This window comes from Pogoniulus pusillus, chromosome 11 (genome assembly GCF_015220805.1).
Source record: "Pogoniulus pusillus isolate bPogPus1 chromosome 11, bPogPus1.pri, whole genome shotgun sequence".
In the NCBI taxonomy this organism is placed as follows: Eukaryota; Metazoa; Chordata; class Aves; order Piciformes; family Lybiidae; genus Pogoniulus; species Pogoniulus pusillus.
In genome coordinates this window covers 18,151,470-18,176,700 of record NC_087274.1, presented here as the reverse complement: position 1 = coordinate 18,176,700, position 25,231 = coordinate 18,151,470, and the positions used below count along the sequence as shown (strand labels likewise).

The following is a 25,231-nucleotide window of genomic DNA, read 5'->3' as shown; positions in this document are numbered from 1 at the left end:
AATAAACCTCCACGATGCTGACTTCAAATCAGAGTCTGGATCGAGCCAGTTGTTGCTCACGCCTATTATGTCACTTATCTTCATCTGCCACATTTGTAACTTCAATGAAGTAACAGCTAAATTTGATTTTTTGTTATTAAACTCCGTGCTCAGTAGAGCTGGGCTGATTAACGTTAATTACACTCCGCCCTCTAACTGGGAGTTGACTGCCCCCTCTCCACGGCTGAGCTGGGATGGATGGTCGGGCTCTTTGCTCTGCAGTTAGCAGGGGTCACCTGGGTCGCTTTGAAAAATGAGCTAATACAGAATTTTTCCCCATCCCTCCAGGATTTTTCCAGTGTTACAAGACTTTCTAAATGCTGGCATCTACCTCTCAGGAAAGATTTCTTCTAGAAACCAGCTCTGGCTTTTAACACCTCTTCGCCAGGCTCGGACCCTGGCACTGACACACCAGCAGCTGGAGGACCTCAATACCAGCTGCCAGTAAAGGACACAGCCATGCCACCCTCATAGCAGCCAAAAAGCAAACAGAGGAAACCAGCAAGGACAAAGCAGCAAGAGGGAACTACATCCTGTGGTGGTTTAAGGCTTGTTGTCCTAACCCACCACACATCCCCACACTGTTACCAAGCCCCGGTCCCCCCCCACTAAGACAACAGAGCCATGTGGGGACCAGAAGGACTTTGAGGGGATTTGCAGTTCCCGTGTTGGGGTATGGTAGAGGTCCCAAAAAGGGCACAGGAACCTGCAGGGACTACACCTGCCCTTGTGTGGTACTTGGGGTGCCAATGTGGAACATGGCTGGAGATGTGACACAGCAGAGTGAGGGCTGGGACATGTTCCTGCAGGAACATTTTGGGCACAGAGCTCCAAAGCCACTGCCAGGATCCAAACCCTTCACAGCCTACCACCTTCACAGAATCACAGAATGTCAGGGGCTGGAAGGGACCTCTAAAGCACATCCAGTCTAACTCCACTGCCAGAGCAGGATCACCTAGAGCAGACCATACAGGAACATGTCCAGGTGGGTTTTGAATACCTCCAGAGAAGGAGACTCCACACTCCCCCTGGGCAGCCTCTTCCAGGGTTCTGGCACACTCACAGGTAAAAAATTCTTGTCATCAGGCATCACCCAGCAGAGCCTGGCTCCAGCCTCCTGGCACTCACCCCTTACATATTTATAAACATTGATGAGGTCATCTCTCAATCTCCTCATCTCCAAGCAGCAGAGCCCCAGCTCCCTCAGGCTCTTGAATCTTCCACCGCTTCTGCCCAAAATGGGAGCCCTTTGCCCAAGCAGCATCCAGAGAGCTGCCAGAGGGGCTCAGACAGTGGAGCTCCTGCTCCATGCCAACCAGCCCCTCCATGATCACCTCACGGCAACCCAAGAGCTTGGTACAAGCTTCGTGAGCTGCTCACCCGACTCCAGCCCCAGCACACATAATCAACCAGATGCAGCAATCTGCAGCAACTGATTATAATTACAATCTAATTCCTTTAAATTACAGACGGTGTACAAATCGTGGCACCGTTTAAAGCGTTTAGGAGATCTGAGGAGTCCATGTTACTGCTCTGTAAGATCGCCAAGATAAAGGGAAGATGAATAAAAACACTAAATGTCTTCAGGGATGTCTTCATTCCAATGCAAACTAATTCACAGGGCTGTTTGCAAATGCTCCATATAATTAATTTTCTCTGCCAGAAGCCCTATAAGATGGGGAATTTGATCTGTATTTTCCTAGCTGATGAGAGGTGGAAACCTCAGTCTGATGCTGGAACATCCCAGACACCTGGGGCAGCTGCTTGGCCATAAATGAAGCTCTGGGATGGGCTGATGGGGTAAAAGTGAAGAGGAGGGTCAGAGGGAGGAAAGTGATGAGAAGGGACAGAGCAGACATGCACCAGAATGGTGAGGAAGGACAGAATGGGCACACTGGCACAGGGATGAGGAAGCACAGAGCAATGAGGAAGCATAGACTGGGCATACTGGCAGACCCAGTGCTTGGCACCACACAGGGAATGCCAGCAGAGAAAGAAGCAAGACTGTGAAGACACCAAAGTGTGGACAAAGTGAGGTTTGAGTGTCCCTTTGAATGTTAGAGCCCAACACAGCTCTTCACCATGAGCAGGGTACAGACCACCTCCAGGGACACTGACACACATCCCAGCAGCTCTGCACAGTGGTTCTGGGAGTCACCCACCTGCCACACACAAGAATTCACCCAGGCTCGACTCAGCTGGCTGGAAATTAAGGAATGAAGGTTTATGTTCACAGCTTAGCACAATATACAAGCAGATATTTCCAGTACATTGCAGATATTTGCAGCTATGTACAGTAATATACAAGTTAAAAGTAATATGGAAACACAACATCCCTCCCAGCAGTCAGAGTCCCCGAGAGGGGCACCCAACCACCCTTCCACCTTCCTGCCACCCCTCTCCCTTATCTCAGAGTCTGCCTTACATGCAAGGTGGGTTGTAAGGATTGGCAAAGGAGGTTAGAAGGAAAATTATTAGTTGGGTTACACAAACCCAGGCAGAGGAGTTAATAACACGGCCAGAGCCAGGGAGAGACTCTGCCCTATCTATGTTTGTGTTCTGGTTTTTATAAGTCTCAGCAAACCTGTGAGCGAAACAGACATTGCCACTGTTCTTTTTTTCAGAGCCTATAATCTAATTTATCTCATTAAAATATTCCAGTTAGCCTCAAACCAGTACAACAGTGCACAGGACATGGAGCGGAGGGAGGTGGCAGAGCCAGGGGTCTCATTCTGCTCCCTAGGACAGATGCCAGCTGAAGCATGGACTCACAGCACAAGGGGGCTCTGCTCTCCCAGCACAGGCCTGGCTCTCCTGCAAGACACTCCAGCTTTCAGCACCACGAAACAGGAATGCGAATGTTTTTTCCAGACACCTCTGGTCAGTTGTGTTCTCAGTTTTCCTGGTCATTCCAGCAGCACAGCTGGGCTCATCCAGACAGTTTGGCAGAGCCTTGTTTGTCCCATCACACAGATTAGGATGGGAACCACATGTCCACAGGGAACAAATGAAGCTAAATCCCAGAGTGACCCTGGAGATACCCTGGAAGATTCTGACCTTATCCTCAGCAGCAACAAAAAGTCACAGAGGTTCTAGGCTACTCACACTGCATATCATAGGACAACAGAATGGTTTGGGGTGGAAGAGTCACTCGAATATCATCCTGTCAAACCCTTTTTTTGGGAAAAGGTTCTAATCCCCCCACCCCCCTCCCTGCTACCCTGCCCCCAGGAGGCCACATCTTAAGTACTGGGTCCAGTTCTGGGCTGCCCAGTTCAAGAAAGACAGGGAACTAGTGGAGAGTCCAGCAGATGCTATGAAGATGTTGAGGGGCCTGGAGCATCTCTGTGAGGAGGAAAAGCTGAGAGCCCTAGGACTATATAGCCTGGAGCAGAGCAGCCCAAGAGAGGATCTGATCAATGCTCTTTTCAGTGGTGCCCATTGACAGGAAAAGGGGCAATGGGCACAAAACTGAACCCAGAAAGTTCTTTCAGAACATGAAGAGCAAATTTTTTCCTGTGAGGGTGCTGGAGCCCTGGAGCAGGTTGCTCAGAGAGGTTGTAGAGTCTCCTTCTCTGGAAAAAGTCCAAACCCACCTGGACATTGCAGTCCTGGACAATCTGCTCTGGGTGACCCTGCTTTAGCATAGGGGGCTGGGCTGTAGGATCTGCAGAGGCCCTTTCCAACCCCCACCGTGCTGGGATTCTGCAGTCTAGGAGGGCTCCCTGGGGTGACTTTCTAAATGATCCTTCCATGCTCATTTGCAAGGCTGGCACATGGTAGATGCCCAGTGCTGGCTGGACTTGTGATGACACCCCACAGCCATGCCACCATGAACTCACCAGTGCTTCCTTTTGGCTTGTCAAACTTTATCCTCCCCTGCCTGCAACCTTGCCTGAGAAATTCTTCCTGCAAAAGGTCAGACAGAGATCACAGGATGGTTTGTTTTTGCCTTTTCTCTGCACCAAGCAGAGCCACAGTGGCAGCTGACGCACAAGAGGCATGGCTCATCTTCTGAGGACATCTCAGCCCTCGCAGAGTAAACTGGCTCCATCTCAGACATCGCTCAACCAGCAGGAGATCAAGAGGTCTGAGGAGCTAAAAGCTCATAATTCACATTCCTCTGGCAAACAGAGACAAAAAGATGAAATAGCTTCTGACTCCCAGAATGAAGCTCCAGTGTTTGCCGGGAAGAGCAGGAGTCAGCTCAGGAGAGCCAGAGTGGAGCTTGCTGGCTGTCACTTGCTCAGGGGTGAAAGATGCTGGAGAACATGATGGTTCAGTGAGGGCAGTAACAGCCCGTCACAGAGACAACATCTCCAGGTGGGAAATGCACAGGGTCTGATCTCATTGCTGTGGCCACCACTGGCACAGCCCGAAGCACTCAGTGATCCTGATGCAGGAGAGGCAGTCCCCAGGAGAGCTGGGGACCATGTGAACAGCTTGGCAGACATGTAACAAATTGGGGTGTTTTTCCCCAAAGGAACAGGGAGGAGGAACATGATAATAATATCAGTTTCTGCTGGGGCATGGCTCAGTCCCTTTCACCAGGCTGTGGGCACCACAGGAACAGAGGACAAGGAACGGTGATGGCAATCTTGGGATAGAGCCTTTCACCTCAGTAGAAGAGTTCTGAGCAAAGACTGAAAGAGGGAGATTTAGAATAGATTATAAGGAAGACATTTCTATGTTGAGTGGTGACACCCCGGGTCCAGGTTTTCTCCAGAGGTGGCAGATGCCCCATAGCTGAAAACATCTCCCAGGTCAGGTTGGACAGGGCTCTGATAGACAGAGCTAATCTAGTTGCAGTTGTCCCTGCTGAGGAGTTGGAACGAGATGACCTTTAAAGAACCCTTCCAACTCAAACCACCCTGTGATTCCATGATTCTATGAAGAGGAGGAATTTTTCCACCAAGCTCATGCAGAGTATTGGCTGAAGCCAGCAGGTACTAGACAGACCTGCTCACCCCATAAAGGTGCAGGACATGGGAAGGGAGATGGACCTACCTCCAGTAACTGCTGCCACGTCACCAGAAACAGCAGGAAACAAATAAAAATGAGAGCAGCCAAAGGAGTGTGATGGGAAAGTCATCTCAAGCTCTGATGCTGGTTAGGAATGCCTAAAGCAGTGTCAACACATTGAGAAAGAGTCCTGGGGTCACCTATGCAGCTGGGACCAGCTTGCCCCTCCAGCAGAAGCCCAGAGAGGGGATGTCAAGATAAAGGGAGACAGTAGTGTTCATGGAGTCTTTCATACCCCAGGGTCAGAGCTAGCTGCAGTGTTCCAGATCAAACAGTGCCTTGTCCCTCCACATGTTCTCCCTCAGAAGAACTGAGCCCTTTTAGGCAGGAAAATGCTGGTGAAATGAGGTAAAGGGTAGCAAACGCCTTCCCAGGAATGTTCCCTCCCCAGTCAGATGCAATTAGGTTTCCTTCTCCCAAACAAAACCTGTCACTCGCAGGGGAGCAGTGCAGGGATGGAGATGTTGTGTGCAGGGAGCCATGCTGGGAGCTCCCACCATCAAGGACAAAGAGGACAGGAGAGAGGGAGAAACTGGAAACCTCCCAAGAGACCTTAAGTACATGCCACCAGTGCTGGGACCCCAGCCCTGTGCACCAGGAGAGCTGCCATCCCTCTTCGGAGGGGGTCCACCTGTGCCCTGCACCTTGAAGAGAACCAGGTCATGCTCCATGTCACCCAGCATGGTGCTGTCCAGTCACATCAGCTTCACAAAGGCCATGGAGAAAATTCACTTGCTGTTGTCTTTGGCTGGGAGAGAAACACAGGCAGAGGTGACACCAGCTGAGGAGGTGCCCGAGGACACAGCACCCAGGCAGAGAACCAGCAAGGAATGGGCAGAGCAGCTAGAGTTGGTTGGGTCAGGTCAGGGGGTGCCAGGGAAATCCCATTCCTTTTCCTGGAGCCAACCTGCAGTGAGAGCCTTGGACACTGGGAAGAAGCAGCTGCTGGAGCCAGTTGGGAACCTGGAATGGGAGAGAGGGGAGAGATAAGACAGAGCATGGCCAGAAGAGCCAGTGGCCATGTGTCCTGGGCAGGTGGCCATCTCTGAAGGAATGAGAGGGGCTTGGTACAGGCAGGGAATAGGGTAAGCAGAGAATGGGGCTGGCAAGGAATGGAGCAGGGAGGGAGTGGGGGTGGCAGAGAATGGAGCTTGATGGTCGGGGGTTGGTGCAGGATGGATGGCAGTTTTGGTGTAGGATGAGGATGATCCATCCAGTCCCTCCCCAGGGACACACTCAGCTTAAAGTGTGGTTAGCCACAGACATGTTCATAATTCACCTGGTAATTACTCAGTGACTGAGGTCCTGGCACACACTAATTAGCCAAGTGAAATCAATCATTTCCTAGTGAGCCCACCTGATGGCATCAGGGCAGGGCCATGGGTCAGAGCAGGGAGACACCTGCAGCAGCACCGGGCTGGAATTCCCCCATAGCAAGGGGGTACAGCTGGCCTCCTCTAGCCCCTCTCCAGCACTGGGGTGGGTGCATGGCATCCCTTTGGACCCCATCACTGTAGCCCCCATAGGGCAGTGCCAGCCCTAGGAGAACTACACAAGGGTGGCTGAGGGGAAATGTTTGGCTCTGACTGTCACAGGAGCAGGGAGCTAAGGCTTTCCTGGTGTACCAGATCCCTCCCCCCACTCTCTGTCACTGGGCTATGGGGTACCATGGACCATAGTGGGTCAAGCTGGGGAGTGTGACACCAGGCAAGCTCAGGATACCAGAGTGTGCAAGGATCAGGATCCCTGTGTGTGGATGGTGCTGCCTGGCCAGGGGCAGGAGCAGCTGTGGGACATTGCTGCCCAAAACCATTCCATCTGACAGCCAGCAAGCCTCATGGAGCCCCATGGCTGAGAGCTGGGTGCTGAGAATGGTGGCATGGACAGGACAGGGGATCTCCTCCTGACACCCAGAGCAGGTCCTGCTCTCATTCAAACTGCCAAGGGTCACCAAAGCCCCATACTGAGCCTTCAGCTGTAGGTGTCCGGGAGCTCCAGTTGATCTGGCACACCAGGGGAAGCTTCTCATCCTTCTGGTCTTTGCTGCCCAGGACTGGGAGAGACAGGGGTTACATGAGCTGGGCATCAGCTGCACCACACAGGGATGTGCCTCTGTCACCACTGGCTGACCACAGGGTACTGAGGGCTGTGCAGAAGCATGAGTCAGCAGGTGCAGAACTACTGTGGGTCCCTGTTCCTGACAACTGGCTCTGCATTCATGGGCCAAGGATTCCCCCACTCTGTGTCGTGCAGAAGGGTTCAGCTGGAAGCACATGGCCCCACTGCACCAGGGAGCCAAAGCTTTTGTGCACCACAAGCAGCCCTGAGTCTGAGGAGTGGAGTCAGCTCCAGGACTAGAGGACACTGACGGCAGCATGGCTGACTAGGGCACACTGCCCTGGGAGGAGTCTGGCACAGCGTAGGCCTTGCTGGGATGGTCATGTGCCCCAGCTCTGGGCACTCTAGAGAGGTTGGGGTCCCTCAGGTGCTGCCCTTGTACATGAACCTTCCTGCGGGGCTGCAGTATGAGGCTGTGGCACATGGCAGGGTCACACCACAGCATAGGGACACGTGGCCGATGCCAGCAGTGGGCAGGGGCTGGAGGTGGGTGAGAGCCAGGGGAGCACAACCGCAGGGGCTGGAAGTGCTGATGCTGCTCATTAGCATTGATTTTTCCTGGCTCATCTGCATATCGATGGCTCCGCTCGGCCGTCCTGAGGGTCAGCTCAACTCTGCTGGTGCAGCTGGGAAAATGCTGGGTCAGCAGGTGCTGCCGTGCCTCCTCCCGCCACCCACGGCCTGGCTCTGAGCCAGGGATGCAGCGGAGAGGAAGACACAGGCACCCCAACAGGCCCCACAGGCCTGTAATGGGAGGAGAGGCCGGGAGGGGCAGCCTCAGGATGTGTGCCCACCTCCTTGATGCCAGGACTGGGATGTGGGCAGGAGCTGGAGAGCAAAGGGGAGGAGTAGGTGGGTGTAGCTGCTTGCAGGGGGACACGGGCTGCAGTAGGCATTCAGGGACCATGCACGGTGCTTCGTGGATCTGCATGGTGCTGGACACATCCAAAATGCTGCAGCCAGGCGGGGGGGGGCACCTCTGCAGGGGCAAAGACGGCAGCAACGCTGGTTCCGGGGGTCTGCACTCAACGCGAAGATGGCCTTAGGGTCGTTGAGCAGCTCGATGTCCTGGGGGACGCCAGTGCTGGCCCAAAGAAGCACACAGTTCTTGCTGGAGGGAGCTGTGGCGGTGCAGAGCCCGCGGCTGGGGCCAGGTGCCAGGACAGGAGCTAGGGCTCGGTATGTCCCGGTTGCAGAGCGGTCAAACGGGGCAGAGCCCATCAGTATCAGCCCACGGGCGAACACCACGACATGGGCTGAAGTGGTTAGTGTGACCAGCTCCCTGCCAGCTCTCACAGCACGGACCCCTTGTCCAACCAGTGTCCAAAGCAGCGGCACACGGACTGGCCCAGCCTGGCCACCCGGCAGCAGGAGGCTGTCGGCCAAACACTGCTTGTGCTCCCCGCAGCAGCTCACCTGTCCCTTGCACAGGAGAACATTGCCACAGCTGTATCCGGAGTACACCTTCGGTATCGGGAACCACGCGGTCCCACAGGACACTCCTGCCACCCTGCTCTCCACACGGGAACCCTGAGCCAGCCGAGACCACCGCCGAGACCGCCTCCAGGCTCGCCCCACTCTATCCCGAGCTTGCTCTGCTCAAGCGCTGCACGGGCTGGGCCAGGACGTCCGCCGGTCTGGCAGCTCCACCTGCCGGTACGACCGGCCGCGCGTCGGCTGAGGGCGCCCGGGATGCTCGGCACCGGAGTGCTCGGCACGAGTACGGGATGGTCGGCACTGGATGCCCATCACGGGTATGGAACAGCCAACACAGGTACAGAATGCACGGCACCGGACCGCCCGACACTAGGATGTCCAAAGCCAGTATCGGATACCGGCGAGTTCGGAACCGCGCACCCGGGAAGCGGAGGGGCAGCGGCAGGTGAGCGAGTCGGGCAGCGCGGGGCTCTGAAACAGGGTACGCTTGGCAGAGCTCGGTCCGGCCGGGACGCAAACAACGGCCGGGACCGGGAGTGCTGCCGCGGTGGGTGCCACTTTCCGGGACTGGGACTGGGGGAGGCTGCTCGTATGAACAAGGCGGCAGGACGGGACAGCACGGGTCCCGGTAAGTCCCGTCCCAACGGGTCTCCCCGCTGCACCGGGGGGACCGGGAACGCCTCTGAACGCTGATTGGCTGCCACACGCAAGGCCACGTGACGCGCCGCGGTCACCTGACGCTGTCCCGAGGCAGGGCCCGAGGTGGCGGCGGCGCGCGCAGGTGAGCGGTGTCTGGAACCGGGGCCGGAACCGACACCGGAGCTGAGAGCGGAGCTGCGGCTCGGGGGGCTGAGCCGGGGCGCTTGGCTCCAACCTGTCTGGTCCCATGAGCACCGGTGTAGAGGCGCCCGGTCCGTCGGGTCCCGGTGTCCCACTCCACCCGGCCTTGCCCAGCCCATGCCACTCGGGTTCTCCCTCCGGGACTGGCCCCGGGCTGTCCGCCTGTCTCCGAGATGTCTGCCCAGCCCCACAACCCCTGCGCTCGGGCCGTGTCCGGCGTGCAGCACGGGCCCCGCACCCGACTCGGTCCTGTTCTGCTCTTCCCGGGACTCGGCCTGACCCCTCTTCGGTGCCCTGTCCATCAGCTTGGTCTCCGATACCCCAGCCCGGTGCCCTGACTATTCCTGCTCGCTCCGGCCATGTCATCTTCCGTCCTGCTTTTGTCCCTCTGCCCGCAGAGTTTCTCTAGCCCAGCGGGACCGCACCGGGCTCCCTCCAGGTTCGCGAGTGACGTTGGGTCAGCACCGGTCTTCTCCGAGTCCTGCTCCAACCCCCTTCTGCCCTTGCAGCCCCGGTGCCGGTGCGCCCACCATGGCCGGCTGCAGGGTCCCCGGCTCCCCATCCCGGCAGAGCGGCCCCAGCACGACACTAGAGGAGGAGGAGGAGGAGGATGACGCGGCCCTGGGCAGCGACGGCGACCTGGAGGTGAACCCCTATGATGGGCTGCCCTTCTCGTCCCGCTACTACGAGCTGCTGCAGCAGCGCCGGGAGCTGCCTGTCTGGACCACCAAGTACAGCTTCATGGAGCACCTGGAAGGCAGCAGTGGCATCATACTAGTGTCTGGGCCCCCTGGCACTGGCAAGAGCACCCAGGTGAGGGCAGGATGGGCAGAGACCTGCTGCTGTCAGGAGTACCACAGGGCTGTGGTACCAGCCACTGGTCCTCTGGAGGAGAGAGAGGGGCTCTGTGGGTAGGATCTGGCCAGGCTGGATTGATAGGCAGCAGCCAGTGGAATGAGGTTCAACAAGGCCAAGTGACAGTTCCTGCACTTGGTTCACGACAATCCCAGGAATGCTCCTGTTTTGGGGCAGAGTGGCAGGAAACTGCCTGGTGGAAAAGGACCTGGAGATGTTGGTCAACAGTGGCTGAAGACAACCCAGTGTATGTCCAGGGGACCAAGAAGGCCAGCAGCATCCTGGCCTGGATCAGCAATAGGGTTGCCAGCAGGAGTAAGGCACCTATGCATTGGTGAGGCTGCCCCTTGAATATTGGGTTCAGTTTTGGGTCCCTCACTCTGAGACAGGGGATGGAGGATGTCCAAAGAAGGACAGCAAAGCTGGGTAGGGTCTAGAGCACAGGTTTTGGGAGGAGCAGTTGAAGGAACTGAGTTGTTTAGTCTGGAGAAAATAAGGCTCAGGGGAGATACCACTCTCTGCAGTGTCCTGAAAGCAGGCTGGAGGCAGGTGGGGGTTGATTTCTTCTCCCAAGGAACAAGAGGAAACCACTTCCAGTTATACCAGGGGAGCTTAGATTGGACATGAGGAACAATTTGTTTCTCTAGAAGGGTTGTCAAGGCCTGGCCTGCCCAGAGCAGTGGTGGAGTCCTCTTTCCTGGAGATGTTTAAAAGCCAAGTAGATGTGGTGAGGGGTGTGGTTTAGTGGAGGCCTGGCAGTGCTGGCTTAGTGGCTGAACTGGGTGATCTTAAAGGCCTCTTGCAGCCCAAACAATTCCACAATTCTGTAACTCTTGCCCAAAACACTTGAGGTGCAGCTGTTGGCAGCAGCTGGGTCCTGCCCTGAGGCCACAGCCTTCTTCTGTGTGAGGGTGTATACATATCCCACTCCTGAGCGAGCTGTGGTGGAGCAGGGAGGCAGCCAGAACAGCTGTAGACAGAAGGCTCAGAGGAGTGGCAGTACCCAGAAAGCAGTGTCTGAGCTTGGAGTGGGAACCGAGGCAGGGACTGTCCCCACAGGGCTTTGACTCCAATGTGAGACCTGGGAGTGTTGCTCTGCGGTAAGCCTGGTACAGAGCTGGGCAGTCATGTGCCAGGATGTGCTGACACAGTCTGTGGAGCTTTGGGCAAAGCCTTGGCACGAGCCAGGAAGCACTGGCACAGCCGCCCTGGGAGCAGCTGCCACGGCAGCACAGGGCGTCAGGCAGGCACGGGAGGCGGGGCAGGGAGTGGGAAACAGCCCCTCCCTGGAGCTAGGCACAGGCACACAGGGCAGTGGCATGTCCATGGCGCCAGGATCCTGTTTGCCTGCCCTGGGAAGCCAATCCCATCCAGCATCCCCCAGCGTGGCACCTGGAGATGTCGTCAGGCAGACTTTGACCAGGGAGGGGTCACTCTGAAGCTGCAGGGTTGCCGTGGCCTTTGTGGGGCCAGAGGCTGGGTCTCTGCATTGCATTGGCTGACCCTTGAAGCACCGGATTTGGGGAATAAAGCCCTTGTGTGGGCCCCAGCATGTTCTGTCCCCTGGGCTGGGCTGCTTTTGAGCACGGGCACCCTGCATGCCATCCCTGTCAGCCCTGGGGCCACCATGCCCTGAGCAGAGCAGGTGACACGACTCAGCTCATGCCGAGTGTCCAGTTCTGCGCTTTGGTATCACAGCATTTCCACCCCAAGTGAGAAAGGCTGATCCACAAAGCTGGGTCCTCACTGCAGGGAAGTGAGGTGGGCAGGTGTGTGGGAGCAGTTAAACAGCAGATTCCTGGTCCCCATTGCCCAAGGGTCATCCACATGGCCCCAGAATCATCCTGCACCACCTGTCCAGGTGCTTGGGCAGTGGCTGCTCCTCAGCGCATCCTTCCTGGCCTCCCACTGTGTAGTTTCCTGGGGTGGGGGATGAGCCCTCCAGCCCCATTCAAGAATGTTCCAACTCAACGCCTACCTCAGACTTGGGGCTGCTGCAAGGTCTGGGGCTTATGACCCTGTCCTGGACCTGCTCAGCATCTGCCCCAGCCTTTCCTGGAGAGGAGCAGGGGGCTGGCAGCAGGATAGTTTGTGTCAGTAGAGACCTGCAGCCAGTCCAACCCCACTGGGGCTGACCAAATGTTAAAGCACCTTAGTAAGGGTACTGCCTCTGAAGTCCTGGCAGCAACGATTTGGGGCACTGTCCTGACTGAACTGGCAGCTTGGGTGAGGGTACTGCAGCTCTTACTCCCCAGCCCCGTTTTCCCTGGGGCTGTTGTCCTGTGTCATTAAAGCAAGGTCTGTGGTGTCCTGCAGCAAGGCAGAAATCTGCAGCTGCAGGGTGATGAGGACATGGGGCTCATGTCACAGCTTGCTGGGGCTCAGAAGCGATGGATCTGGGGAGGCAAGGTCCTGCCAGGGCTGTTGGGAGGTCCCACAGCCAGTCTCTGGGGATTGCTGTAGGGAGGGTCTCTCTGCCCTTCTAGGGGAACGGCAGGCACCACTCTGTGGTGGGAAGAGGCACATCTTGGTCCTTCTGGCCAGATCCATGCTGTCCCCAGGCCCTAACACTGGCTTTGTCCTCACAGATCCCACAGTGGTGCACAGAGTATGCCCTGTCCGTGCAGTTTGCCCACGGGCTGGTGGCTTGCACCCAGCCTTACAGCCTGGCAGCCCTCAGCCTCTCCCTGCGTGTGGCTGACGAGATGGACCTCAACCTGGGTCACGAGGTGGGCTACTGTGTGCCCCACGAGGACTGCTGTACCACCGAGACCATCCTCAGGTACGGGGATGGGATGGGGGGGCCCCGCAGGCTGTTTGTGCCGGGGGCGCCGGCGCTCCGCTCTCTAATCCCGCTGAGCCACCCGGCTGCGGTGTAATCTTTTAATCCAGCCTGGCCTCGATGCAGGAGCAGGGGGGGCTGCAGGACCAGTGCTGGGGTCTGCAGGATGCCTGGGGCCCTCCAGGGCTACAGTGGGGACTTCTGCCATTGGGGAAGGGGCGAGGCCGGTTCAGGAATGACCACAGGGATGGAATCCACAGCACCGGGGTCCCTGTGGCTGTTCCACGCTGATGGGGTTGGTCCACGGCAGGTTCTGCTCAGACGAGATGCTGCTGCGGGAGATGACGTCAGACCCCCTGCTGCGGCAGTACGGGGTGGTGGTGCTGGATGAAGTGCAGGAGCGGACAGTGCCCACCGATGTGCTGCTGGGGCTGCTGAAGGATGTGCTGCGCCAGCGCCCCGCGCTCAAGGTGGTGGTGGTCACCTCGCCCACCATGGAGGAGCGACTCCGTGTCTTCTGCGGGGACCCTCCTGTGGTGCGGGTCCCGGAGCACAGGACCCCTCCTCAGCTGCTCTACAGGGAACCACCAGACCGTGGCCACATCACAGCTGCCTGCCAGGCCGTGCTGGACATCCACCGGCAGCAGGAGCCTGGTGACATCTTGGTCTTTCTGGCCAGTGAGCAGGTGGGCCATGGGCATCCTCTGGCTGGGTCCTTGGGGATTCACTGTGCCATGGACAGGGGGAAGGTTTGAGGCATCCTTCTCACCTCTGTGCAGAGAGTCCTGAGGATGGCTGGGGCTGGGATTCACCATCCCTGGAGGAGTTTAAAACTGTGGAGATGTGGTGCTGAGGGACATGTTTTAGTGGTGACCTGGCAGTGTTGGGTTATCAATTGGGCTTGATGATCTCAAAAGTCTCTTCACCCCATAACTCTTCCTTGATTCTAAACTGCAGGAGCTGAGGCTTCTCTGTGTGGGGCCTGAGGTCTTTCTCACCAGGGCAGCATGAGGCAGCTGCAGGGCACTTCCCAGGATCCTGTCCCTGGGATGGGTATCTATCATGGCACCCTGTCCTTCACAATAGGATATCATGGAGTGCTGTGGGGCCATCCAGACCGAGGCTGTGACACTGAACCCAGGGCTGGGCCTGCTGCAGGTTGTGCCCCTGCACCCTGGCGTGGGCCGTGCAGCACAGAAGGTGTACGAGGAGGAGAGCATCCGGGAGAGGCGAGTGATTGTCACCCACTGGCTTGGAGACTCGTCCTTCTCTCTGGGGACCGTGCGCTTTGTCATCGACTCAGGGCTGGAGCTGCGCAGTGTGAGTGCCAGGAATGCTGGGATGGGAAGCTGAGCAATGCCTCTGCTTTGAGGTGCAGCCAGCAGCACAAAGTGGAGTGACTTTGGGGATGTAGCAGTGGAGCCATTGTCAAGTGCTCAGCCCTGGCTATGATGCCCTAGGCTGTGCTGTACAGGGCTTCCACTGGATGCTGGAGTGTGTCCAAACAAGGACAAGTGAGCTGGTGAAGGGTGTAGAGCACAAGTATTGTGAGGAGCAGCTGAGGGAACTGAGGTTGTTCAGCCTTGAGAAAAGGAGGCTGAGTGACTTCACTCTCTGTAATTCCCTGAGTGACTTCACTCTCTGTAATTCCCTGAAAGGAGGTTAGAGCCAGGTTGGGGTCAATTTCTTCTCCCAAGGAAGGAGCAATAATAGGACAAGAGGAAATGGCCCAAGGAAGTTTTAGGTTGGACATGAGGAGCAATTTGTTCTCCAAAAGGGTTGTCAAGGCCTGGACCAGGTTGCCCAGGGCAGTGATGGAGTCCCTATCCCTGGAAGGGTTTAAAAACTGTGTAGATGTGGGGCCAAGGCTTAATGGCCACCTGGCAGTGCTGAGTTAACAGTTGGGCTTGATCTTGAAGGTCATTTGTTTTCAAACCTAAACGGTTCTATGATTCTAGGAGAGTGTCAGGGCGGAGGGACCTTGGGAGGAGATGGGGACTTGTCTGGGTGTGTCTCATTTCACATCCTCATCTCCAGGTCTACAACCCCCGCATCCGGGCTGAGTCCCAGGTGCTGCGGCCCATCAGCAAGAGCCAGGCTGAGTCACGCATGCAGCGAGCTGCAGGCAGCCCCCCAGGTGAGAGCCTCTGCCCAGACGTCCCTGAATGTCCCTCCAGCACGTCAGGGCTCTTGTCCCACCCCACTGGGTACATGGGCAGCTTCCCCACTCATGATGGCTGCCCCATCCCTCTTCAGTCATGGCTCACAGCTCCTCTCTGGCAGGTACCTGCCTGCGGCTGTACTCAGAGAGCTTCTACGAGCAGCGCCTGCCCCCCAGCCCTGCGCCCCACGTCAGTGAGACCAGCCTGAGCCGCCTCGTCCTGCTGCTGAAGCGCCTGGACATCGCCGACATGGGCCAGTGCGACTTCCTTGACCGACCAGGTAGTGCCCAGCAGGCCAAGCATGGCACGGGGTGGGCCAGAGTGGGGGGAAACTGGAGGCTGGCCATGGCTGTGACCATCACTACAGACCGAGTTGTCCCTGGAGGGTCCTGTGAGTGCAGGGGGTGGGTGGGCAGGGCTGCCTGGTCCTGGCAGCTGGCTGATGTCCTGCTGCAGCTCCCGAGTCACTGATGCAAGCACTGGAGGACCTGGACTACCTGGCTGCCCTAGACGATGATGGCAACCTGTCAGAGGTGGGGATCATCATGTCAGAGTTCCCCTTGGACCCCCAGCTGGCCAAGGCGCTCATCGCCTCCTGCGAGTTTGACTGTGTCGAGGAGATGGTCAGCCTGGCTGCCATGCTCACAGGTACTGTGCCAAGGGTGGGAGCCCACTCTGCTGCTGGCATGGGCCTGGTGCAGCTCCTGAGAGCTGGCACCAGCAACACTGGTGCAGCGGGCACACACAGTGACCTTATCTCTCTGCCACCCCTAGTTTCCCCCTGCTTTGTGCCCCCATCCACGCGCTCAGAGGAGGCTGTGACCCTGCGCCGCCGGTCCCTGCTCCACCCACACGGAGACCACTTCACCCTCATCAACATCTTCAATGCCTTCCAGCAGCGTGAGTGCCAGGCTGACGGTGCCTGCATGTCCCAGGGCTGTCCTATGTTCCCTGCTTCTTTGAGGAGCAAGCACTGCAGCCGCATGTGTGGTCTTAGTCTGGATGTGAGGGTCCCCATTATGGAATCATAGAATGGTTTGGGTTAGAAGTGATCTTAAAGACAAGTTCCAATTCCCCCTGCCATGGTCAGGGACACCTTCCATTAGACCAGGCTGCTCCATGCTCTATCCAGCCTGGCCTTGAACACTTCAGCAATGGGGTCTTCAACACTTTATATGTGCTGAGGGAGGTTTATGTTGGATATGAGGAATAAAAAAGGGGGTTTCTTCTTCAAAAGGGTCATCAAGCTCTGGCCCAGGGCAGTAGTGGAGTCCATATCCCTGTGGGGTTTAAAAACCATGGAGAGGTGGTGCTGAGGGACATGGATTAATGGGGATCTGGCAGTGCTGGGTTAATGGTTGGACTCAATGATCTTAAAGGTCTCTTTCAACTAAAACAATTCAGTGATTCTATGAATTTGCAGCCTCACTGGGCAATGCCTCACTAACCCTCACAGTGAACAATTTCTTCCTTATAACTAATCTAAATCTCCCCTCTCTGGTCAAAGCCCTCGGCCCTCATCTTAGTGCTATGTGCCCTTGTGGAAAAGGTCCCTCTCCAGCCTCCCTGCAGGCCCTCTTTAAGCATTGAAAGGCCAAAAGAATGTTTCCTCAGAGCCTTCTCTTCTTCAGGCTGAACAACCCCAACTATCTCAGCCTGTCCTCACAAGAGCAGGCTTCCAGCCCTCAGATCATCTGGATTGAGTGGATATGGCTGGTGGAACCACCAGGGCCTGGTGTCATGGCCTGTGCCCCACCCTAGCCCAGCAGCCTACCCATTTCCACATGGGGTCCCTGCTCTCCCAGCCAGTCCCAGGGTGCTGACCCCCTGCTGTCCCCACAGACACCGCAGACGAGGGCTGGTGCCGCAAGCACGCCGTGAGCGCCGAGGCTCTGCAGCTGGCTGGCATCGTGCGGGCAGAGCTACTGGAGGTGATGCAGCGCATCGAGCTGCCCATCTCGCCCCCTGCCTTTGGCACCGATGCCAACGTCTTCAACATCCAGCGAGCTCTCATCTCTGGCTACTTCCTCAAGGTGAGCTAAGGGGGAGGTCTGCAAGAGAGCAGCTGCAGGTTTGTACTATCCAGGCTCACTGCCCTGCTCCCACTCTGCTCCCCAGGTCGCCCAGGACATCGATGGCTCTGGCAACTATGTGATGCTGACACACAAACACGTGGCCCACCTGCCACCCTCCTCCTGCTACCTCCTGCGACAGCCCCCCCGGCGTCTGCCCCCCTGGGTCCTCTACCACGAATTCACCATCTCACAGGACAACTGCCTCCGCATCGTTTCTGAGATCCAGCCCCAGATGTGAGCACTGAGGGGAGTAGGAGGGTATGGGTCACACCGGGGCTGTGTCTGTGCCTGGCTCTAGGGCTGCAGAGCCCTAGGTATCTGTGTCTGGCCCAGATCAAGAGGAGATGGCCTGGCCAGCAGGATGCGGGAGGGGATTCTGCCCCTCTGTTCCTCTCTGCTGAGGCCTCACCTGCAGGACTGGGTCCAGGTCTGAAGACTTCAGCACAGGAGAGAGAGATATGGACCTGTTGCAGCAAGGTCAGAGGAGGCCACTGCAATGATTGGAGGGCTGGAACACCTCTGCTGTGAGACCAGGCTGAGAGAGTTGAGGTTGTCAGCCTGGAGAAGAGGAGGCAGCAGGAAGACCTTGTGGTCTTTCAGTACTTACAGTGACTGATCAGAAAGCTGGGGACAATCTTTTATCAGGACCTGTTGTGACAGGACAAGGAGCGATGGTTTGAAACTTTTAAAAGAGGGAGATTGAGGCTGGACAGAAGGGAGACATTTCTATGCTGAGGGTAGTGAGAGTCTGGCTCCAGTTGTCCAGAGAGGTGTTAGATGCTCCTGGCTGGAAACCTCACAGGTTAGGTTGTTTGGGACTCTGAGCAACCTGCTCACTGCTGACTGCAGGGGTGTTTGGATTGGTTAGAGGTCCCTTCCCACCTAAACCAGTCTGTGATTCTGCGATTGAATCTCTTCTCCTGGGGGAAAGGTGAGGTCTCTGGGGATCTGTCTCCATGCCAGTAAAGCGAGGAGATGCTTCAGGAACACCTCTGGAGCTGGCTGCCTCTCCTTGACCCCTGTCCCCACAGGTTGGTGGAACTGGCACCCCAGTACTACCTTAGCAACCTGCCACCGAGCGAGAGCCGGGACCTGCTGATGGAGCTACGAGAGAAGGTGGTGGCTGCTGAGGACATACCGGCAGAGCCCGAGCCACAGGGCGAGGCAGCTGGCAGCGAGGATGAGGAGAGGGAAGTCTGCCTGCTTCAGTGAGCTGGAGCCACGGCGATGGGGACACCTGGACCTGTCTGTGACCCCCAGGGATGGAAGAGCCCCAGGGAGACTGTGATGCCATGGGGGCTGACCTGGTCCCTGGGGAGATGCTGGCACAGCCTAGCGCTGCCGCAGCTCTGTGCCATGGTCACAATGCCAGCAGCCATGGGACCAGCCCCGGTGTCTCCCTAGGGAAGAGAGCCCAGGTTGGAGAAGCGCTGGCCCTGGATCTGGGGAGTCATGGAGGCCCTCTCCACTCGGACTCTGTCACCCTGTGTTTCTTGGGGTGCTGCTGTGGGGCTGAGGGGCTCTTGGCCCTGTGTGTCCCACTCCTCCTGTGCCCAGAGAGCAGTGTGGGGCCGAGTGGCCGTTTATGGGTCTCTTGTGTATAAAATTTTGTGACCTTTACTTATGGCTTTGCTTCTGTGACTGCAACCAGGGCGGGGTCCAGTGATGTTTGGCCCCCTCTCAACTGGACTTCTACTGCCCCATACCCCTGAGGGACAGCTCTACACCCCACCCCCAGCCTCCCCTCCCAGGGAGTTTCTAACATGAGACATCCCTGGTGTGGCTCCCTCCCACCCCCAGTTGTGGGCAGGGTGCCACCAGCAGTGGTCACGACAAGACGCCAAGGGCAGCCCTGGCCTTTGGCTGGGTCTTCCCCTGCGCAGCCGCCCACTCTTCTGCAGAAGCTTTGGGGAAGCTGTGGCTGGTGTGGGGCAGGGACCTGCAGCCAGCTTCTGCTCTCTCCAGGACATGGGCGCTCCACCTCCTCGGGGTCCCCCATCCTGCCTTGGGATCCCCTCCAGCTTTCCAGCAATTCCCACTTAGGCACCACAGCCAAGGGCTGAACTTCTGCCTCGTGTCCTGGAGTCCTAGCACAGTGCTGTACCCCAGCCCTGTCATAAGCTGGACCTCCTGGCATGGGGTGGCTCTATTCCAGCAGCTGCTTCTCCCTAGCTCCCTCCTTTTCCTTCTTCCTGCTCTCGTGTAGGGGTTCCACCATTCTGGGGGAGGAGGCTGGAGGCTCTGCTGTCCTGTTCCCACCACAACACCTCGAAGGTCGGGCAGAAATTGGGGGCTGGGCCTCCCTGCAGCCTCCTCAGAACTAAAACTTCCCCTTTGCTTTCTAGGAACCTCAGAAAATACACGAGCAGGAGCAGTAGGGTGCAGCTTGCCACCCTCACTGCCCTGGAGTGGGCACAGAGACTGTGTAGTGGGGCTGGCCTGGTGCTCACTGGGATGTCAGAGGGAATGCTGTTGGCTGTGGATGGTCTTGTGTTGCCATCCTGGCACAGCATGCTACAGATGAAGTCAGGGCAGCCACATGGCCCTGGGAGGGTTTGTAGGGGGCAAGGCAGTCCATTCCTGGCTGGGTGCAGCACCCCGAGCCTCTGTGGAGACCTTCTCCTTGGAGGCACTGTGCCTGCCCCTGGCTGTGCTCCAGCACAGGCACTGCTGGACCTCAGTGATCCCATTGCTGAGCTCCAGCCCCTGTACCCCACGGCATGGGGCTGTGAGTAGCGCTAGTGATGTGCAGACACTCAACCATTCTAGGGGCTCAGTACCACTCCACACAAGCGCCCTGCAGCTCTGGCCTTGTCCTGGGTGCTCAGTCGGTCCTGGAAGAGGATCCATCTTCACCACTCTGATGATGCCCATGAGCAGGGAAGGACAACAGGTCCCTGGTTCCTCCCAGTCTGGGCAAGTCCAGCAGCTGAGAGTGGGGCCTGGCTCCCCCCACACCCAGCACAGTATTTTCCTCTTCTGAGAACTGCCATGATCTGTGGTTTGGCTTCACCTTGGGGCAGTCCCACGAGATCTTGGCTCAATATATATTCAGTCACTGGCCCCCTAGCCCTTGCCAAGCCCACTGAATCATCACAGACTACGGCTGAGGTAGGCACATCACAGGAGCTCATGGGGTGGGGGTACAGGCACTGCAGCCCTAGGAGGCTTGCTGCTTGCTAGGAGGATGTCCAATGGGGCTGCACTGAGAGGAATCAGGGTGTCATATCGGCTGCTGAACCTGTGTGGGGTTCCCTGTTCCTGTCCTCCTTCCTGACTCTGCTGCCATCCCAAGGCCTAGGGATCTGCCTTTGCTGGTCCTTCCAGCTCCATCCCAGCTCGGACAGTTCCATCCTAGCTTGCCTGGCTCCCCTTTCTCTGGGACCATGGCTGGCTCCTGTCTCAGTGTGCAGCTGCCCTTCCTTCCTCTTCCAGATGCTGGTGCTGGTGGGGCTGGTGCTGAGCCTTGCTTCTGTGGACACTCTGACCACATTCCCCCCAAAGTGTGAGTCCTGCCCGGTCTGGGCACCAGAGGGAGCCTGGGAGGGGAAAGACCCTGAGGCAGATGGGTGCTGCAAGACCCACAGAGCAGGTGGAGGGAGTAGGGAGCACCCACACCCTGCACCCCTCTGGTACTGGGTGATGGTGAGCCCAGGCTGAGTCAGCTCATCATAGGTTCAGGGTTAGAGGGTGGGCATGAAGTAATGGCAGCTGCGAGAGCAGCGTGGGGATGAGGCATAGACATGGGGTAGGGTGGCAGGGTGGGAACAGATGTGGGGTGTATATGTAGGGTGGGGATGGTGGGGAATGATGGGTGTGGTGTGTTGGGATAAGGGGGGACCCAGCCCCACTGCAGGGTGGGGGACAGGCTGGCCACACCACAGCCCATCTCTGAGCCAAGTCTATCCCTCTCATCTCCAGTTCAAGTGGGGCAAATGAACGGGGATGTGGTGGTGAAATGCAACACCTCGGAGCAGCAAGTGAGCTGGACTCAGAATGGGGACCCGGAGCCCATGGCCGAGCTCGTGGCTGAGGGACAGACTCTCACCATCCTTGGCTTGGACCTGCCAGCTGCAGGCAACTACAGCTGCTGGGCTGGCACCATCCTACTGGACACCACCTACGTGGTGGTCAGCAGCACCCGTATGTGAGGCTGAGTGTGAAGGGGCTGGCACAACCCAGGGAAGCCAGGAATGAGGAATTAGGAGATGGATGGGATGCTGGGGTGGATGCAGGGAGTTTGGGGTAATATGGGGCCCAGGAGATGCTAAAGATCTGCAGATGTCCAGTGCAACTGCATCAAGTAGGGCTGTGTGGGGCTGAGGGGAGCCCAGCTGTGGGGAAGCCTTGCCCATGCCATACAGGTATGGAGCATTGTTCTCAGCCCTGCACAGACCCTTAATCCTTGACCCTGCCAGGTGAGGAGAACATGAACATCTCCTGCCAGGCTGAGTCCTACCATGGCTCCTTCCACTGCTCCTGGACTGGTCCCCACTCTGCTGTCTTTCGTGCCCGTCTCACACACAGGTGGGTGCCCCTGGTGATTCCCCCCACTCCAGCCCCAAGGCCACCCTGTCCTCACAATTGCCTCCTCCTGCAGCGACGGTTCTGTGGGTGAGTGGGAACTGGCATCTAGCCACCATGGACAATTTAGTGTCAACTTCATGGACCACTCATTCTGCCCATTTGCTGAGGAACTGCACCCACTGCAGCTGCAGCTGGAGGGGCTCTCAGACACCTCCTACCTTAATGTCTCCAGCCACTTCTTCATCCGTGACATTGGTGAGCTTAGCCTGGTGGCAGCACGGTCCAGGGGGTGTCCTTGTGGTGATGGGGGCTCAGCCCCAGGACTGGGCACGTTGCCTGGTGCTGAGCCCCACTTTGCCCACAGTGCGTCCAGACCCACCTCAGAACCTGACCGTGTGGTGGCAAGGAGAGCAGCTCCTCCTGACCTGGGCCCCCCCACTTTCCTGGCCACTCCCCAAGTCCTACTTTGCCCTGGTCTATAGGCTGCAGTATGAGCTCCCCAACGGCACCCAGGTAACTGCAGGATGTCTGTACCCACCCTGCCACAGCACACACCACCACACATCCTCCCTCTGTTGTGCCTACCCTGCCTTATGCCCACTCTGCTCCAAATCTACCCTGCACTCTGCCCACCCTGCCCTATGCCTGCCCACACCTAAGTCCATCTTGTTGCTGCTCATAGGTGCCATTAGGAAAAAGGATTTTCTGGGTGCACAGCAGTGATCCCTTCCCCATGACACAGCTTCTCTCCTTAGGGTGCTCCTGGCTGCCGGGGTGTACCCTGCTCCTGAGTCCTGATGCCTCCTGATGCCAGGGTGTCCCTGAGACTGTGACTCTCTCCGCTTTGCAGGTGCACAAGTACGTGGAGGGCATGGAGGAAACACAGCTGCAGGCGAGCACAGGGCGAGTGCGCATCAGCTGCCAGGATCCCTACACTAACCCAGCCTGGAGCCCATGGAGTGCGTGGCAGGACCTTGATGCCACCCAGCTGAGCCATCTATGAGCCCACTGATGTTGCCCACAGACCCACCCTGACCCCTTACACCACTCCCCCAGGTGCACCTCCGGGGATGCTTGAGGCTGGGGGGCACCCCTCAGGTGTGGCACTCAATGCTTTCCCAACCTTTTGTATGGCTTGGAAGAGGATTTTTAGCTGTGCTAATGATTGAGATTTATTACAACGAAAGTCAGTTGGTCCCATGTGGCATGGAGAGTGCTGGACCCTCTAGCCTCTGAGGGGCTCCTGCTTAAGGTGCCTGGAATGGCCCTTGCTCCGTGGTCATGGTGTGAGGAGTCCAGAGTCCACCTACCAGCACCAGGTGGGGCTCAGCTCCCCTCCGAGATATGTGTCTCTGGTCGGACCCTCGCCTTATACCCCAGTCGGCATCCCCATAGGGTGTCCAGAGAGGGGCCGAAGGGCTGCAGTCAGGTCGGGGAAACCAAGACCTTGCAGCCCTGTGGGACACAGTCCCGGCACCCAAGTCCCCACGGAGCCACGGGCCCCCGGAGTGCCCCAGGCGCAGGACCTGACTGGAGGTCGCTGCTCCCCCCTACACAGACAGGCCAGCTCCGGGTAATGCCACGGGGCTTTATTGAGGTGCTTCGGCGGGCCGGGCCCCCCCGGCCCCGCTGCTGCTCTGGAGAGGCTGGTGAGAGTGGGCGGCCAATGGGCGCTGCACTGCGCGGGTCCAGGGATCCATGAGTCCGAGGGGCCCATGGCACGGGGAAACAGCAGCACCGGGGCTCCGGGAGTCTGGAGAAGTGCAACGTGTCCGGGAATCACTCGGCTCGGTCGTCCGGGGGGGAGCTCATGGGACCCCGAGGCGCCGCGGTGCGGGGTCTCATCACGACGGGACCAGGCAGCCCAGACGAAGCTCCTCGCTCTCCAGCATCTCCCTGCAAGGGACAGGCCCGGGCTGAGCCCTGCGCCCACCGGCCCCGCCGCCCCACTCCCCGCCCCCCCGCCAACACCCGCCCCCGCGTACCGGTACGCGGCGATCTCCGCCTCCAGCGCCATCCGCAGCCGCAGCAGCGCCGGGTACTCCCGCAGGCACCGAGCCATCTCCGCCTCTGCCTCGCCGATCTCCCTCTCCAGCTCCGTCACCCGCTCCTGTCGCCGGGCCGTCAGATGCGCCCGGGACGGCCGCCCCCATTCCTGCCCTGCATGCACCCCCGGATCCTGGCCCGAACCCCGCTCTGCATGGACCCTAAACCAGCCCTCCCACCCCCGACCTCAGCCCACCCCGCACAGATCCGGGTCCGACCCTCGCCCCGCAAGGATTCCGCTCCCCAGATCCACACGAGTGCCTCGAGCCAGCCCCCTTCTCACCCTTGTCCCCTGTCCCCACTTGCACACACCCCCAGTTCCACCCGGACCCTCGTCCGTCCTCAGATTCATCCCCATCGTGTAACCCCACCGGCACTCCCGCTCCTCCCCCGCCCCATCCTGACCCCCATCCTCTCGTCCCTTCCCCAGATCCCTGTTCGCCCTTCCCAACCCTATACCAACCTTCACTCCCAGCCCCACTTTTACCCACCTCTCCTCAAACCCGTCCAGATTCCCGGACCCTGCCCCTCCCCAACTGCACCTCAACCCCCCCATCCTATAACCCCACACGGACGCTCCTACCTAGCATCATCCTGGCCACTTCCTCTCGCTCCCGCCCCCGGATCTTCATTCCACCCCTTCCCCAGCCCTGCCCAGCCCCTCCACTCCTCCCCAGCCCTCCGGCCGTTCAGGCCCCGCGCCGGTGCCTGGACTTTCCCCCCCCTCAAACATCGCCCCCACCCCCAGCAATGTGCCCATTCCGAAACCGCCCCGGCTCCCCAGCCCACCCTCTCACCTGGTACTTGGCGAGCTCCCCGCTCCGCCGGTCCCGCAGCCCCTCCAGCTGCCGGTGCAACGCGCCCACGGCCCCGCGTAACGCTTCCACCTCGGCAGCACGGGCACGTAGCAGCCGCCGGTAACCGGCAGCTTCGGCCCGGGCCCGGAGCACCGCCTCACCACTCCACCGGCACCGGGGCCGGCTCTCGGCCGCACTCATCCCGGCAGCTCCACCGCAACGATTCCACAACCCCACCACACCCATCCCCCCTCCCTCGGTAAAATGGGGCCGCGTCACGAAACTGCAACCAATCCCGCCGATGTGGAACCGGCACCGGCTGCCCGCCTCCTCCCGATGGCAACGGGGAGGGGGCCGGTAAGATCCTAGCCCTACCGTCCCCCTCCGAACCATGGACAGCGGCTAGGGGGGCGTCAAGGTGAAGTTTAGGGTCTAGGTCGTCGCTATTGCCTCCCCACCCCTTCCCTTATCACGCCGGGACCCTAGTCGGAACTGGCTCGGGAGTGGTTCCCAGTGACCATGCACCACATT

At 58.4% G+C, this 25,231-nt stretch overlaps 3 protein-coding genes across 5 annotated transcripts; 2 read left to right on the top strand and 1 right to left on the bottom strand.

Moving 5' to 3' along the window:
* The first annotated feature begins 9,338 nt into the window (after positions 1-9,338).
* Positions 9,339-18,950, top strand: DQX1 (DEAQ-box RNA dependent ATPase 1). Of its 2 annotated transcripts, XM_064151315.1 has the most exons (13): positions 9,373-9,397; positions 9,855-9,895; positions 9,966-10,269; positions 12,900-13,093; positions 13,404-13,779; positions 14,180-14,413; positions 15,131-15,230; positions 15,377-15,535; positions 15,712-15,903; positions 16,030-16,155; positions 17,098-17,288; positions 17,374-17,564; positions 18,362-18,950. In XM_064151315.1, the coding sequence occupies exons 3-13, from the start codon at positions 9,988-9,990 to the stop codon at positions 18,540-18,542; spliced, it is 2,226 nt and encodes a 741-aa protein (XP_064007385.1). In that variant the 5' UTR covers positions 9,373-9,397; positions 9,855-9,895; positions 9,966-9,987; the 3' UTR covers positions 18,543-18,950. The 2 variants fall into 2 exon arrangements, with proteins under 2 accessions (XP_064007383.1, XP_064007385.1); XM_064151313.1 differs by lacking the exon at positions 9,855-9,895 and having other exon boundaries at positions 9,339-9,397.
* Positions 18,951-20,765: 1,815 nt separating this feature from the next.
* On the top strand, positions 20,766-22,860 carry LOC135179807 (interleukin-12 subunit beta-like). Its single transcript, XM_064151843.1, has 6 exons — positions 20,766-20,835; positions 21,252-21,473; positions 21,749-21,857; positions 21,931-22,112; positions 22,222-22,370; positions 22,708-22,860. Exons 1-6 carry the CDS (start codon positions 20,766-20,768, stop codon positions 22,858-22,860), a joined length of 885 nt encoding a protein of 294 aa, XP_064007913.1.
* Positions 22,861-23,431: 571 nt separating this feature from the next.
* LOC135179464 (alpha-internexin-like) lies at positions 23,432-25,182 on the bottom strand. 2 transcript variants are annotated; one of them, XM_064151311.1, is made up of 3 exons: positions 24,701-24,975; positions 23,843-23,967; positions 23,432-23,753 (listed from the first exon to the last, which is right to left on the bottom strand). In XM_064151311.1, exons 1-3 carry the CDS (start codon positions 24,944-24,946, stop codon positions 23,702-23,704), a joined length of 423 nt encoding a protein of 140 aa, XP_064007381.1. In that variant the 5' UTR covers positions 24,947-24,975; the 3' UTR covers positions 23,432-23,701. The 2 variants fall into 2 exon arrangements, with proteins under 2 accessions (XP_064007381.1, XP_064007382.1); XM_064151312.1 differs by lacking the exon at positions 23,843-23,967 and having other exon boundaries at positions 24,701-25,182.
* Positions 25,183-25,231: the final 49 nt, after the last annotated feature.